The following is a 16,976-nucleotide window of genomic DNA, read 5'->3' as shown; positions in this document are numbered from 1 at the left end:
AGATGGATGCAATTACAGTTCTCATTGGACAGGCCAGTCCTAAAACTGGACTTTAGGAGTAAAGGGACTTACCCAGGATTACTGAGCTAGTAAGCTTCGGAGCTGGAATGCAAATCCCGGTTTCTTTGCCTCTGAACCTCACCATCCTGATCAATCCATCAGGCTGATTATTTGTCTTACACACTCACAAATAACATTTCCAACCAGAGAGCAAAGAGTCTGCACTAATCATGAAAATATACTCTGCTTAGAGTTCAACATCATGAGACTGTAAACATAACAAGGAGGAAGCACTTCTCTGTTTTGTTTTCCTCACCAATTTCCTCATTTTCCTTTTTAAAAGATCATTTCTTTCCACCAGAATATTACTTTGCTTTGGCTAATTTCCTTTCTTCACGTATACTACCTTCTTAAATTAAATTAATGTCCACCAAATAATTTATTGCTGCTGTTTTTAACAACAATCTGTTTCCCTTACCTTGCAATCATGGAAATGTTTACCTCTCTAAGAATATTATACTTAAAGCAGTTCAGATATCTTCCTGGGCCAAAGAAAGAGTATATGTCTAAGGCAGTACAAAGACAAGCTTGTTGTAAAGCCACTATTAGTATTTCAGCCCAATGGTGGTAAGTTGAAAGTTCTAAGAGGGTGTGAATGAGATGTGGGAACGTGGTGACAATGACTCAGGGCCTTGAATCTATTTAATTTGTTTTACTTAAGCAAGCAGGTTAGAGATATGATAGTTTTCCTTTAGCACAATCAGCTAATATTTATGTGTCTACTATATTCAGCATTATATTAGGTGCTGTGGGAATATTAAAAAAATTATGTGTTTGACCCCATCTTAAAATATCTTTCTCATTCTGTTAGAAAGGTAATGTGCTTGGAAAATGTCATCCTTTGCAGCACTTTTGCTTCCATCCCATGAAACTGCAGTAAGCCCAGAGACATATAAAAAAATTTTTGTTTGTTTTTTCCGGTACCAGGGCCAGGGATTGAACCTGGGAAGCTGATGCTCAGCCGCTGAGCCACATCAGCTCCCCTGAGTTGGTTTCCTCACTTCTCTGCTTGCTTTGCACTCTTGTTTTTTGGAAGAGGCACTGGGGACCTAACCCAGGATCTCTCATGTGGGAAGCAGGTGCTACATCTGCTCCCAAAATGTTTTGACACAATCCATTTCACAAAAGAAAAATCAGGTGAGTGGATGTAGCTCAAGAGGTTGAATGCCTACTTCCCATATATCAGGTCTGGGGTTCGATCCCTGGTACCTCCTAAAAACAAAAACAAACAGGGAAGCGGATTTGGCTCAAAGGGTAGAGCATCTGCCTACCACATGGGAGGTCCAGGGTTCAAACCCAGGGCTTCCTGACCCGTGTGATGAGCTGGCCCATGCGCAGTGCTGACGTGTGCAAGGAGTGCCCTGTCACGCAGGGGTGCCGCCCGCCTAGGGGAGCCCCACACACAAGAAGTGCACCCTGTAAGGAGAGCCACCCAGCGCGAAAAAAGTGCAGCCTTCCCAGGGTGACGCCGCACACATGGAGAGCTGACGCAACAAAAAGAGACACAGATTCCTGGTGCTGCTGTCAAGAATACAAGTCGGCAAAGAAGAACACACAGTGAATGGACACAGAGAGCAGACAACTGGGGGTGGGGGTGGGGGCAGGAAAGGGGAGAGAAAATGAATTTTTAAAAAAAGACACAAACGAAAAAACCAACTCTTATTGGGAAGCAGAGGTAGCTCAGTGGTTGAGAGCCTGCTTCCCATGTACAAGGTGGCCCAGGGCAATCCCTGTACCTCCTGAAAAAAAAGAAAAGAAAAATCAAAGTGTTGTCCCATGATTTCCCTAAATGTGAATGTCTTAACTCTAATTAATCATTATTAGGCTCTTCACTTGAATTGTATGGAAAAGGGGTAGGGAGGGTTTGGAAGAAATAGGGCTCCCTTTAAAATGGGCTCCTAGAAGAACGAAGGCTACAGGAAAACATAGGGAAAAGGCTTATTCTTCCCCAAGGAGTCCCTCCTTGAGTTGTAATGGCAAAACAGAAATTACCAAGAATTCATAAAACACACCCACTATTCCTTGACTGTTCTTGATATTAAAAATAAGAGAGGCAAGAAAAACACCATCTCTTCTTTTTAAATAGGAATTACCTTTGCCCAGGGGCAGCACTTTAGGTGAAATGAAATGTAAAATAAAGACTATTTCTAAAAAGCAGGAATGGAAGTGCTTTGAGAAAGAAAGGCAGAGACCTATCTCATTTCTGAAACTCAGAAGGAAAGTAAATCAAATTCATTTGTGGTCCAAGTCTTTAATTCTAATGCAGCTTCTAGCTGTGGTAATGGGAGGTAGGGTAGAAGAGGCGGTATACCCAGTGATTACTTTCGGAAAATGGGTATATTTTACCAAAGCACTGGGCCACGGGATGCGAAACAAAAATTGGAAAACACAGGAAGTGAAACCCATTGAGACTTTATTTTCTTGTATTATAGAAAGCTTCTCTCATATGAGAGGTACAGAAAGTAGGGCTTAGATAGTGATGGAGATGATAGAATTGATTCAATATGCAAAGATGCTAAAACAGTGCTTGCCTTTAATTTGATCGGGAAAATGTGATTTATTAATAATAGAGCAAATGGTGTGGAGACAGGCTTTCATTTTCAGATATGCACTGCTGTGGTTTCACAGAACATAAACATTTATGGTGGGATGTAAAAGATCATGGTGCCTGAATACTGAACTCAGTCCCCATTGCCGAACAAAGCAGCAGTGCCCTGAACAGGTAGGACACAAACGGACTTAAAGGAATCATTATGTTCCATGCACTTATTTTAATAACACATCCATTATAGAACAAAGGGTACAAAACTGGAGGGACATGACAAAAATCCTACAAAGTTAGAGACAGGTTCATTAAGTAGTCTTTTTCTTAGATATTCACAAGGCTCCATTAAGTCTTTGCTCAAATACCACCTTTTCAATAAGGCCAACAGGGGTGATTCCCATTTAACACTGCAATACAGGAGTCCCACTTTGCCAGGTTCCTTCTCCTTTCCCCCTTTTATACGACTTTGTTCTCTAACATATCAACGGTTTGTATATTAGAACCACTGCTTATTTTCTGCACCCCCTTGTCACAATGCGAGACCTGTCAGGGCAGGAAACTTTGTTTTAGTCCGTTCACTAATATATACCAAAGGCCCAGAACAGTGGCCTGCATAGAGTAGGATGTTCAGGAAATATTTGTGGGTTTTTTTGTTGTTGTTATTTTGTTTTTTGAGGTACCAGGAGCCAGAGTTTGAACCCAGGACCTCATATGTGGGAAGCCAGTGCTCAACCGCTGGACCACATCAGCTCCCCTGAGTTGGTTTTTTCATCTATTTTTGCTTGTTGTTTGTTTTTTAGGAGGCACCAGGAATCAAACCTGGGACCTTCCATGTGAAACACAGGCACTCAGCTGCTTGAGCCACATCCACTCCCTAAATATTTCTTAAATGAATGAATACCTGACCTGTTCAGAAAGTTGTAGGACTTAACAGTAATTTTTTCTGTCTTCCTTTTAAATGATGATTAGCACTTCAAAACTAAAACTCCTGTCCCTCTCACTTGTTTGCCTTTATGCCAAATATTTTGATGATATATGATATTTGCAATATTTGAATCAGTCCCTTCTAACCAATTTGATTCCAAAATGGTTAAGGATTCCACAATTTGTAATGTTTAAAAATAGCTGACAAACAAGCAAGGTAGATTAATCCAGAAGCTGAAGGGAAAAAACTCTGGTTTTGATTTAGCAATTGTTCTGACCCTTCAAAGCAGAACTTTCAAACCCAGCAGACTGCAAGCTGTAGAATACTTGTGATTATGTTTGCTTTTTACAAGTTTAACTGTAATCATCAGAGCAGGAACAGAGTACACCAAGTCATCTTTTCTAAATTATTTGCAGCCAATCTCTCCTTGTCAAAGCACAAGAGTGCTTCTGACCTAGTTAAATCCCTGCCATTCTGAGCATGCTTAATAAAAAGACACTTCTGTTTGTTTATTTCTGTACTTACTTGTTGCCCAGTAACCAAGAAGATTGATCCTTCTTTTCCATGTACCACTTGTCGGTAAATGTGGTCAAGAATTAAGAGCTCACTCCAGCAGTTCTGAAGCAGCTTCATTTGGTCATCAACCTGTAAAAGAAATAGAAGTAATGACACTGTTATTCACTACATCTTTGTTTTTGTATAATATTCTACATGAGAGAACTAACAGTAAGCAAGGAAGTGTCTATCAATGGGCACCAAAGCACAGATGCTCAGAACTTACATCATTGCTCCCAAAAATCATTATCTCATTTGGACAAATTCTTTTTAGGCCATGTATAAATACTTAAGCAAAGTATTTATAATCAATGAGCTACTAGGAAAAGCCTTTCCATTAGATTGGTCTATCTAACATTAATAGGGCTATTAGAGTTTGCTTGTGGGAGGTACAGGCGCCTCTGATTGTCCTAAGTAGACCCCATTAGAATGACCCCAAATAGCTTATACTTAAGTATTGAGGTTAATACACTGATGTGAAGTTGAAATAGTAAATAGGCATTAGCAAGCTGCCAAGCCAAGAAAATTTATACACAAGAAAATTAGCATGACAGTTCAGATTACTTTGGAGATAGAAGCACACTTCCATTATTTGACATCAGTGTTAACTAAAAGCCCAAACTGTGCCAAACTCCAAACACAGCACATGTCTAGGCGCTTTGTGATTTGGGCAGTTTTCCTACAAACTCAAAGTTTCAGTTTCCTTTTCTGAAAAATGGGCCAAGAACAGTACCTACTTTACAGGATTAAAATGAAAAATGCTATCTCATAATGGATATTTTATGCATGTTAGCCATCGTACCCTCCAGAGGCCTACGTTCTTCAGTGACAAAAGCACCCCAACTCATGAACAGTCCACATTATCCGTGGTCCATAGAGTGTACTGACCATTTTTATCACTATAGTTTTCTCTTTGTTTTGTAACGTAATCACCAAAAGCCTTGGTGTACTACCCAAATGTGGTCACCAAGTTTCAACACACACTATTCATTTATAAAAATAACACCCAAAATGTCTATCAGTTTAATAGTTTGTAAGAGGTTTTGTGTGCTATTTTATTTATTTTTTTATTTTTTAAGATTTATTTTTATTAATTTCTCTTTCCCCACCCCCCACCCCGTTGTCTGCTCTCTTGTGTCCATTTGCTGTGTGTTCTTCTGTGTCCACTTTGTATTCTCAGCAGCACCGGGAATCTATGTCTTTCTGTTGCATCATCTTGTTGCGCTGTCTTGCTGCGTCAGCTCTCCGTGTGTGCGGCGCCACTCCTGGGCGGACTGTGCTTTCTTTGCATGGGGTGGCTCGCTTCACAGGGCGCACTCCTTGTGCGTGGGACTCCCCTACGCAGGGGGCACCCCTGCGTGGCATGCCACTCCTTGCCCACGGGAGCACTGTGTGTGGGCCAGCTCACCACACGGGTCAGGAGGCCCTGGGTTTGAACCCTGGACCTCCCATATGGTAGGCGGACGCTCCATCAGTTGAGCCACATCCGCTTCCCTTGTGTATTATTTTAGATCTATTAACAGAACATGCCTTTGAAGTTAAGAGAACAACTGGGGCTTGAGAGGTTAAGTGGCATGCCTAAAGGATTCTTGTTCTCTCTCCAGGTTGTCTCTAAGTCGTTTCAAAAGGTACTAGAATTCTCTAACCTAAACTAATTTAATTCATTATAACAAATTTGTGTTTAAGCTGCCATCCGTTGGGACTCTGGATGGTTGAATGATTCTGTGTGAAGGAATCTCTACCAGTAGGAAGTTACTGCTGATACATTAGAAGTGATAAGAGCTTGTGGCTATCTTTATTTCCTTGTGGCCAGGACATAGCAAATGTGGTCAAGAGAGCAAAATAAGGATTCAAGGCACAAAGTATACTTTATAGCTGTGATAACTCGACCAAGCTCCTTAATTCTCTGAGCCTTATTTTCTCAGTTAAAAATATGCAACGTTAGGTCTTGAGGAGATGAAAGGAGATAGTAGATTGGAAAGCTGTAAAATATAATACAATATGTAAATACAGAAACAACCACAAACAGAATACTCCCAATGGGAGGACCATATAAACTCTGTTTTGAAAGACAAAAAGCAATTGCAGAGATTGAAGCTACAGTCAGCCCTGGAATCAGGAAAAGCCATCCACGAATACATCTCAGACATCAGAAATATTTCGAAGGAGACTGTTGTGACTAAAAGAATTTCATTCATTAAGTAAACAGATAATTTTGACAGCCAATGACTTGGTGGGCTTTAGTGCCAGGTCCTGGGATACAATAATGAAGAAGGTAAATGAAGTCCCTGCCTTTGTGAAAATTACTCTCATAGAATGCTCACGATGTAGTGGTTTAGTTAAGAGTAGGAGTTGATGTTCTTTTGGAAGAAAATCTCCGGAGTGCTGGGTAATATTACAGTCAGGCTGTGGCAGCAGCTTATGTAGCTCTACCTAAATGGTCTCTGCAAACAGCTGGCACAGGAGCCGTGGCCAAATGTCCTAGCAACATACATGTCATTCCCAGAGCAGATTCCAGGAATCGTCTCTCTCAGATGCTTGGGGTGATTTCAAAACAAAGTGTACTTTGCTCTTTGTGGTTTTATAATATTCTCATCCCAGCAAATACAGTATCAGCACCTTATTATAAATTTATCAGCCTAAGATGGCAATTTGGTTTCACTGTGCATCCTTTTTTTTTTTATTTTTTGAGATGAGAAGCTTTAGTTATTTATTTAGCACTTTTTTCAGGACAGCCCAAAATACTGCACTTGAGATTGTCTCCCTAGAAACAACTATCACATTCGTTAATATTGCATATCATTTCAAGTTGGATGAAGAGAAGGACAGACTGCCAAGGAGTGGGGGTCTGCTTTTCCAGATCCCCCAATAGTTCCTTACTAAGGGGCAGGATATTTTCTAGCAACCCTCTTCTGCCTACTGCTGCATATGTCTAGCGACAGTTGGGAGGTGGATTAGGCTTTTAAAATCTGCCTATTTCCTGGTTCGTCTGTTTATTTTGCAATTGCAGAAGTAGGTGAATTTGAGCACACCTATCTCCCATAAGTTAGCACTTCATTTTTTGTTTTGTATCTTGTGTTGTCCATGTCATCACATCTTCCTTTCCCTTTAACAGAGGAATCTCCCTGATATCACAAAGTATTGTAATTGTTTTTCTGTCTGCCCTCCTTGACAGCAGGGACAGTCTCTTAAGCCGCAGTGCCTGCAGCACCCACCACAGTGCATGGCATACAGGCGGCAGTAAGTAAATGTTTGTTAAATGAAAGAACAAATGACAGTATTTTCCTTCACTTTGGCAACTTTCTGTTTTCCACGTGTGTCTCTGTAGCTAGCCCACACTGTAAGCAAGCAACAAATTCATTCAATGTTTGTGACATGAATAACAATGTTCACAGGGCAGTGAACTCCGACCTGCTTGCACCTGACCCTTCCCACATGTGCTTCACAGGTCTGCACCAGCAGCTGGCCCCAGGTAAAGGCCTCTTGGCGACTGTAATTTTAACACCCCTTCTGAGCAAACTGACTCCATTTGAAGGCTCTCTGAGGAGGTTTTCCATGTCAACATTCCATATTCCCTTATTTCCATAATTGATTATGTGATATTTTAGGTTATCTTAAAATTGGTTAAGTGTGCAGCTTCACGCTGCTTTGCATGACAGAGTTTGCATGCAGCTCCATGAATAAAAGGTTAGGGTAAATATGACCGACTTCTTTATCTTTAGATAAGGAAGGTTGGCAGTTCTGAAGATATCTTTCCTTAGGAAACAGTTATAGGTGAGGGTGGGGGAAGGGGAGAAAAATAACCTATTTATTTTGAATAATTCTCCAGGTTTTAATGTCATCAATGTAGCAATTTAGGGTGGCATTTGGGGAACCCAGGTCGGGGGCCGACAGGCCATAATTTCCATTATTTATTGAAACCTTTCACTAGTTGGCAATACCACCTCATAATAATCCTGTCTTATCAGCTGTATTAAAGGAAAGGCTTATCTCAGAAATGCTAGTTACTCATCAGAGAAACTATTTATATTGATATTATAGATGAGAGTGTAAAGAAATACAAGCCTCATATTGTTATGAAGCACAACTTCCCACAACCCAGAATGTTAATCATTAGAAACTGCTGTTTCTCAGAAGAACAGTGAATGTGGCCTACAAGTACAAGAAGAAAAATGTGTAGATCTTTCTCAAGCCCATATTTACCTTAACAAAACCTTTCCATTGTGCCCCACCTCCACCCCCACTTACCTTTCAACAGTTCAGCAACACAACTGTTACTTCCCTCTGTCAGAAGCATTCTAAAGTTAACCTCACAAACCACTGGCTGTGATGACGCTTTAAGAAAGGTGGTTTCAGGAAAACACTTTATTGAAATGGACTGACCATCGAAAGTGTAGGTAAGCCCATTTCTCAAATCTGATCATTAAGCTTTTAATGTACCAGGCCTAGTGTTAAAAATTTAAGGGAACACAGAGGTGATTATGACACACAGTCCCTGTCCTCAAAAAACTCATACTCCTTGATGGGAGACAGACATATGAATCCATTATTTTATTCCACGTGAGATATGCCGGAACAAATACACGCAAGAAACCGCAGGAGGAGTCTGGCCTGGTCCATTTCTTGGGGGAGACTGGAGGTTAGGGAAGCCTCTCAGAGAAGGGAGCATCTAAAGCAGGCCTTAAGGCTGAAGAACCACTTAACTTTTTTTCTTGGTGGCTAACTCTATGCTATTGGAACAAAGTATAATTTTTTAAAAACCAAACTGACTTGGAGAATCTTCAGGTTCTTTATCTACTAATAAAGTCCAGCTATTGTTTCTTTTTTTTTTCTCCCTTCCTGGATATTAAAAAAAAAAAAATCCCTCTTGTGCATATGGGAGAGAGAGAACTGCTTTAATCCTTTCCTCTTTTTATAAGGAACACTGATTATCTGTAGCCTCTATAATAAACTGCTACAAAGTCCAAGAAAAAATGATTTCACATTACCAATGATTAAACAAGCACTAAAAACAATATTGTACAAGAGAAAAACAGCCAGTAAAACTCCCCCGTCAATTATTGCAATACCCAATAGATTTATAGTCATAAATTCCTCCCTGCTCTGAGACAACTGGCAGTGATCCCAGTGTACTTTCTAATTAGGTTGCTGTTGTTTTATAATACAAAGACCTGTCTGTCAACACTCTGGCCAGGCAACTGTGGTATTCTGGCCCCTTTCTGTTTCTCCAGTGGAACAACAAAAGATGCTCCCCACCCGCCGCTGGAATTTAAACTCTCTTCCAGGTGAGGGGGGCAGGAGGGAAAGGGCTCAAGGGCGTGACAACTACCCTTTCCTTTCCATTCCCACCAATCCCTTCTGGGCCCAACTCATTTCACCCACCAACCGCCTCCGAGGATCTAGGACCCAACAGTCTACATGCTTCTCCATCTTGCTCTAAGCCAGGGTTTCTTAAACCTCTTCTGCTTAAAGGTTTACAAAAACCTTCAGTCAGGTGAAAACCACGGACCCCTTACCAAGTCCACACTATGCTGTGTGTTATTTAATAAATACATCACACCCGCACCAACACGTCCCCACAAGAACGATGCTTCAATCTGAATTTCAGTTCAAGCTCACGAACCTCGTCAGGAACCCCTGCCCTTACCCATCATACACACAGTTACTAGGATGTATCTGAGTCACGGTGTTCCTTGGACATGAACATGCAGCTTTCCCAGTTCTCCTTCAAGTTCCCTAGACTTCCCTTCAACGCTCTCCACCACACCAGGGCTCCCCAGCCAGTGGGTGGGGGTAGGTATCTGGGGCGCCTGCTGACCCGCCCAGGGCGGCCTGCGGCAGCCAGACGACGCTGCTTGAGCACCCTGCTCTTCACAGCGCTGTGCCATGCAAACATACCAACTCCCATGTGAGCCCAGGAACGACAGCGGTGAGAAGCTTTCCATTAAATGTCCTTGCCCATATCATCAACTTTCTATCTTATTACATCCTAGTACTTCAGTAAACATCACCTATTTGTTGCTGGTATCTTGCTCATGACTGATTTTTTTTAGGAGGTATCGGGGATTGAACCCAGGACCTCATACATGCAAAGGAGGAGCCGAATCACTGAGCTACATGCTCTCCACTCATGACTTACTCTTACTACTACTTCTATTAGAAAACACTTAAATAATACTCTCAGGCACTGTTTTAACAACTTTCCATGTGAGAACTCATTTAATCTTCACAACAACTCAATGAAACAAGAACTATTGAACTATTATGATTCCCATTTTACCAAGGAAGAAACTGGGGCACAGAGAGGTTAAGCAACTTGTCCCTAGTCACATACACAGTTTGTAAGTGCCAGAGACAAGCTTGGAAGAGTTTATGCTCTTAGCTAGTAGGCTACTAACCCAACCTAGAAAACCCACCAATGCCCTGAGAGGCTATCCTAGAGTTGCCTCCTTCAGGAAGTCTTCCCTGATTAGCTCCATCCCAACCTGGACCACTTTGACCCTGCATTCTTGTAACGTTTTGTAACAGGTTAACATGCACTCCACTGCTCCAGAATTGAAGAATGCACATATATAAAGAGATGGGAATAAAAGGAGGTCTTTGCCATGTATAGCTATGTCCATATTTCCCTAAGAACTGTCTTTGATATGATGATTCAGTTAGCATGATAGGGGTGATTCTTCCACGAGGTTGCGGGCTGTTGCAAATTTAAAAATACAGTCCATGGTGAAAGGACTTCACGGCTAATCCAGCCCCAGACTTTGTCAAAGACAGAGCTATAAAAAGAATGGTTTGCACAAGGTCGTGGTTTCCTTGGAATCCTTTATCTTGTCAGATTATGCATATTTCCTAAGCAATAATAAATCTGGTGCTGAGTGCAATCTAGTCTAGAATGAATCTAAGACCTGGATCTCATCCACAAGGAACTTATAAATGAATTGGGCAAACAAGTGCATACCAATAAAAAAAAAATTAACGCACAAGGTAGCATATAAAATGCTAAATGTATAAACAAATATGTATAAATGTTTAAATATATATAATACCTCATCTTAAAAAAGATTTGATGCCGTTTCCAGCAGTTTAAGAAGTATTCTCAAGTGTAATAAGAAAATGAACAATGAAATAAATGAGGAAATGCAGATAAAGGGACAATAAAGGTAATGAAATAAGTTTAAGTCAAATATATCTAAGCCCCCAAAATAAGCTCCAAAAGGATTCTTTCAATTATTAGAAACGGACCACAAATTTGGTTCCTTGTAGCCAGGGCACCATTACCAACATGATTTGTAGAATATGCAAGATAAAATTAAAAGTTACTTGCAAAATAACTTCTCCTAGAACTGGACTCCTGAAATTTCTCTGTGGGTTTTCAAAGGAAGATTCTAGATGCTGCAGTAACTTAGGCTCTAACAACATCCTCGCAGAAGATGCGATACTTAGCCTCATAGGGAACTTTTCTTTTAATGCCCTCAGGGCAAACTGATGGCAATGTTAAGAGGGGCCAAGATAATTTGGTCCAGGAACACAGCTTTCTGAAAGTCTGTTTTATTCTAAAGATAAACTGAGACAATCCAGAAATGGAGAAAATGTATACATTTTAGACTCCTTCATGAAAAGCAGCATTCAGGAACCTAGTAAAGGAAATAGACAGGATTTTTGGAATTTAAGTCCCGGGTTCCTATCCCACAGTCTCAATCACCACGTAACTTTGGGCAAATAACTTAAATCTGTTAAATGTCAGTTGCTCTCCCAGTCATCGTTTTCATTACATTAAGTGAATGTAAACATACCTAGCACAGTTACTGGTACACACCAGACATGATATTAAAGATAATAAGCCCTAATCTAAAGAAATACAGGAAGGCAAAATATGAGATACGCTAACCGAACTACAAAGGAAACAAACTGAGGTGATGGGAAAAAAGCTGATGAATGAGAAAAGAAATATTTTAAGGTAAACGAATGTGAAATATTTTCCAGTGCTTTCTCTTGCTGGGTTATTGTTTGATTACGACCACTACCTGTTTCCTGTTCTTTAATTTAGAAATCTCCGAGGTATAATTAAAGCAATGTCCTCACAAGTCAGACTTGGCAGATACTACTCAGGCCATGAAGATCAAATCCTTTAAGCATGGTATATTTTCTTTGGGTTTGCTTGAAATGTCAAGAAGGCATCTGTGAATATGATTGTTATTTTGCTAATAGGATAATGGAGTTATGTTTGTAATTGCCATTTTCTAGACTGTGCCTTAAAGGTAACAATGGCCCTCAGCCACAGGAGAATTCCAGATATGCAGAAGGTCCATCTGGACATTAGCGATTAAGAAATGCATTAAGGAAGGTTTTGGCTGCTCTACACCTTAAGAAATAGACACACAATTGAGGTCCTTGGGAAAGTAGGTTGGAGAGGAAAAGGAGATGGTGGGGATATTCTACTGTGCATGCTCTGTAACTCCCTTAAAAGTCCTAAAGCAACTTCTTCCCTTGTAGACTGAATTTCAGAGCCAGAAAAGTAAGGTTTTTAGAGCCTCAAGTGTCCTTGGGTCCTTTTTGGCTGGCTGCTTCAATCAGGCAGTTGGCCAAAGAAAGGAGGAAAAAACCCAAGTGGCCTAAATATCACTCACCAAAAATACAACAGAAATTAGGGCAGAGGCAAAAGAGCGGTCCCCAGAGAACATTCAGTAATGGGAATTCTCTGGATACATAGCCTCCTGAGAGTTCCTCTACCCCCCTCCTCAGTGATATGCAGAGGACAGACTCGTCCCTTCCAGTAATTCAAATTGCCTCTTAAGGTCATGGTGCTAAGTGTGTGGTCAAGTCTATGCCTTGGGAGGAACCCAGAAATGGATTCCTAGAAAGTGGTGGCAATTGAGGACATAGATACAGGAGTCAAAAGTTTGGACACAAAGTGCAAAAAAAGAGATTTCTAGGTAAACTAATCATTTTAGAAGTTTCTCGGTAGTGTACATTAGGAAAGAACTCCTTCAGGTGCTCTACACCCAGGTGTTAACAGCACTCCTGGGCCCTCCTGCTCTGTGATCAGCCACAGACCTCCTCATTACTGGGGTCGAGGGTACCCCATGCCATTATAACCTAAAACCACACCCTGGTCCCGAGGTCACAGCAGCTGCTTTAGTTAATATTTGCTCGACTGCTGCCAAAAGAAGCTAGTATGCAGCTTTGGTTCAACCACTTCATCTTACAGAGGAGAAAACCCAGGCTCGGTGTGCTTTGATTGACGTAAGGTTACTTGGGTGGCAGAAACAGGATGGGAATCTAGGTGTGTCCTCTTTCACTCTGCATTTTTCATAGAGGAATAAAGAGCAATCTTCTTAGTTATTCTCTAGAAGTTTGGGTTTTCTAGGACAAGGTTGCCCCATTTTTTTTCCTGCAAGGAAATATATTACTGGTCATTTAATTTCTCTATTTCAAATGTAAAGAAATGTGTGATCTTGGAAGGTTATAAAATGCAAAAACACAGGCACCAAATGAGAGAACCTTGTAATCACCTGGCTTTTAAAAATTCAGGTGGACACTCTTTTCTCTTTGGGGATGAGAGTGCGAAGGTGACCAGGAGCTCAGCTCTGTTCCCAGCTGAGGCAGGGGCAAGATTCTTCTGGGCAAACTAAACTCAAGGTGGAGAAGAAGCCTGAAGGAAAAAAGGTTACACTGGTTTTGCATTTTAAAAACCCACAGTTTATTTTATTATACGATATGTTGGAGAAGGTTGTTCCCTGAAGATCTTTAGGCCAACAGCTTCTTACTGTGATTCTGGGGCCTTCTCCCTGCCGCATACCCCTAATGTTATCAGGATGCCTGAGGTGAGGCACCTGTCCGATTGGGACAGCAGAGGCCTGTGGGGACCGCCGTTCCCTGGCTGCATTCCATGGAGCAGCATTCAGGGTCACACACCCCCAAACCCTTCTGCCCAGCAACTTCCTCATGGTGATGCCCCTGGCTTCTTGGTGCCCAGCAGGTCATCACTAAAAGAGCTGGGCAGCCCTTTCCCAGCCTGGCCCCTGTCCAAGAGGGCACAAAGGAGAGCTGAGCCATTCATGTAACTCCCTGGTGCCGGCACCCTCAAATGCTTGGCAGGGTGGAGCACAGGACCCCCACCCCACTAAGGGGCCCAACTCCAAGAATGAAGAAACTACTGGAAACACCATTCACCAGTTTTGTGGTGCACAAATTTTGACCAGTTCCACTTTTAAAATTTGCCTGTTCTGGGCAATTAACAGGGTTTCAGGAAACATCCTATACAGGCTGCAATGTAATGATTTTGGAATGAAAACCAATGTGCTACATTTTTAGAGCTGCCATACCTGGCTCTGTAGTCTATTTCCCATTTCTGCTACTTGCATCTGTACTCCACACTAAGGGTGAAAACACGCAGCCGATGACACCCCCACCAAGCACGCCTCTCCTAAAACTCCCAAAACTCTGTAGGTTGTCTCTGGTCAGCTCCTTTAGGTCCTCCATATTTCTAGTTAGTTTTTTCTTTTCTTTTATTAAAAAGATTTATTTTTATTTATTTCTCTCCCCTTCCCTGCCCCAGTTGTCTGCTCTCTGTGTCCATTCGCTGTGTGTTCTTCTGTGTCCACTTGCATTCTTGTCAGGTGGCACCGGGAATCTGTATATCTCTTTTTTGTTGAATCTTCTTGTTGCGTCAGCTCTCCATGTCTGTGATGCCACTCCTGGGCAGACTGCACTTTTTCTGCACCAGGTGGCTCTCCTTTAGGGGCGCACTCCTTGTGCATGGGGGTCGCCCCTGCGTGGCAGGGCACTCCTTGCACGGGGCAGCACTGCATGTGAGCCAGCTCACCACACAGGCAAGGAGGCCCTGGGTGCCGAACCCTGGACCTCCCATATGGTAGGCGGACGCTCTATCTGTTGAGCCACATCCACTTCCCTAATTTTTCTTTATTCACTCTTAGTAAACTATACAGCAGTTGGGTTTATATCTGAATATGACAATGAAAGATAAAACATAAACCAACCTCTGTGAGAATTTAGGCATGGCACAGCTATTCTGATACACAGAATACAAGTTCCTGAAAAGCTGCCTGAGAAGTGATTTGCAAGGTATTGAATTCCATTTTCCCAATTATTTCCATTATAAGATCATTTCAATGCAATTTTCTTTGTACTGAAGGAATGCATCTGTAGTAGAGGTGGGGAAGGGGAAGGAGTGAAACATCCGTAAGAAAGAAGAGTGGGTGAGAGGACTGCAGTCCTCTCCATGGCCTCTGGGTTTCATATGATAAGAGCAATATTCAATTCAATGATTAGTTTTTTGTTTTAGTCAAAGCAATACTCAATTTAATGATTAATTTTGTGTTTCGGGAAGCGGACGTGGCTCAACTAATAGAGCGTCCACCTACCACATGGGAGGTCCAGGGTTCGATTCCCAGGGCCTCCTGACCCATGTGGAGCTGGCCCATGCGCAGTGCTGCCGTGCGCAAGGAGTGCTGTGCCACACAGGGGCACCCCCATGTAGGGTAGCCCCAGGCGCAAGGAGTGTGCCCTGCAAGGAGAGCCACCAGGTGTGAAAAAAGTGCAGCCTGCCCAGGAGTGGTGCTGCACACACAGAGAGCTGACACAGCAAAATGATGCAACAACAAAAAAAAGAGATGCAGTTTCCCATTGCCACCTGGCAATGCAAGCAGATGCAGAAGAACACACAGCGAATGGAGACAAAGAGCAGACAACAGGGGGGAAGCGGAAAGAAATAAATAAAATAAATCTTTAAAAGAATATTTTGTGTTTGAATCACACAGAAAATGGGCATAATATTTGTAGGGAGAAATTGTTTACATTTTCCACCTGTAGAAGCTGTTCTTTTGAGTTCAGAGAAAGAGAAGCAGTGATATGGTTCTCTGTGCTTCTAGAGGTCTCCTCATTGCTTCTCACATACAGACTTGCTTATACATACTATTTATACTTGCTCCCACATACTATATCTTTGACTGCACAATAACATGCTGGTCTAGAGTGACCTGGTTGGTTGTTTTGTTGGTGTGCATGGTTGGTTCATGTCAAACAAGAAGACAATTGAGCCAATTCATTAAGTCAATTAATTTTTAATTGAACTGACCTACTATTTCCAAATTATATAGCTAGATACAGATCTAGAAAAGGGTTATTACAGCACATTAACCATTCAACAGTTCTGTTTTCAGGCAGCTAATCATACAGCTAATACCCGGTTGTATTTGACTGTTAAGAAAGCAAAGTTAAGGAGTGAAAAAGGTCCTGGTATTTGGAGATATCCATTTGGTTGAAACAAAAATGCACCCAATGAGCACACTTTTTTTTTTTCTCTTTAATCTTTCTCATGTTCCTGTCTTAATAATGTTGGCGAATTTACACACATTAGAAAGCAAAGGTTTCCAGATCCAAAATGCAGTACTTTCCCTGTTATTTCTTTGTAACCATTTGGGACTCTTCTCTAACAAAAAAAAAAATTTTTTTTAATCTTTCTTTATGAAGATTCAAGATCTTTCTTTGGAAGATATGGAAATAATAATAATAACCTTCTCATAGGACAGCAATCTAACAATCTTCTATCAGTGCAGGATCCAGCCCAGTGCCTGGCCGGAAGTTGATGCTCAAGGTTAGCTGAATTCGTGCAGCTCCATTCCATGCTAGTTTCACATTAGTTCTCCCCATATCCCCATGTCCCCTCCATTTTGCCTGAACTGCCTGTTCAGTTCTAACTAGTGCCTAAACACAGCAGATCAGGCTGAGGACCCTGGGGTCTCATTGTTGTTTCAATTGCTCAAAAAGAACTCGGACAGAGCCTCGCTCAGGGGTAAACCACATCCTCTTCCTTCTCGTGAACACCAGCCCTCACGGAGGTGAGGGGAATAAGAGGCACATCCTAAGATG

At 41.7% G+C, this 16,976-nt stretch overlaps 1 protein-coding gene across 3 annotated transcripts in view; it reads right to left on the bottom strand.

Moving 5' to 3' along the window:
• NR5A2 (nuclear receptor subfamily 5 group A member 2) overlaps positions 1-16,976 on the bottom strand; it is a 148,173-nt gene that overhangs the window by 69,775 nt on the left and 61,422 nt on the right. For all 3 annotated transcript variants that reach the window (XM_004458088.3, XM_004458089.3, XM_004458090.3), the window contains one exon: positions 4,056-4,175. In XM_004458088.3, the coding sequence (XP_004458145.2) occupies positions 4,056-4,175 (120 nt within the window). The remainder of the gene's footprint in view (positions 1-4,055; positions 4,176-16,976) is intronic.

Source organism: Dasypus novemcinctus, chromosome 13 (assembly GCF_030445035.2).
Source record: "Dasypus novemcinctus isolate mDasNov1 chromosome 13, mDasNov1.1.hap2, whole genome shotgun sequence".
Taxonomy (NCBI): domain Eukaryota; kingdom Metazoa; phylum Chordata; class Mammalia; order Cingulata; family Dasypodidae; genus Dasypus; species Dasypus novemcinctus.
Note: the sequence above shows the minus strand (reverse complement) of the source record. Positions and strands in the feature narration are given on the sequence as shown.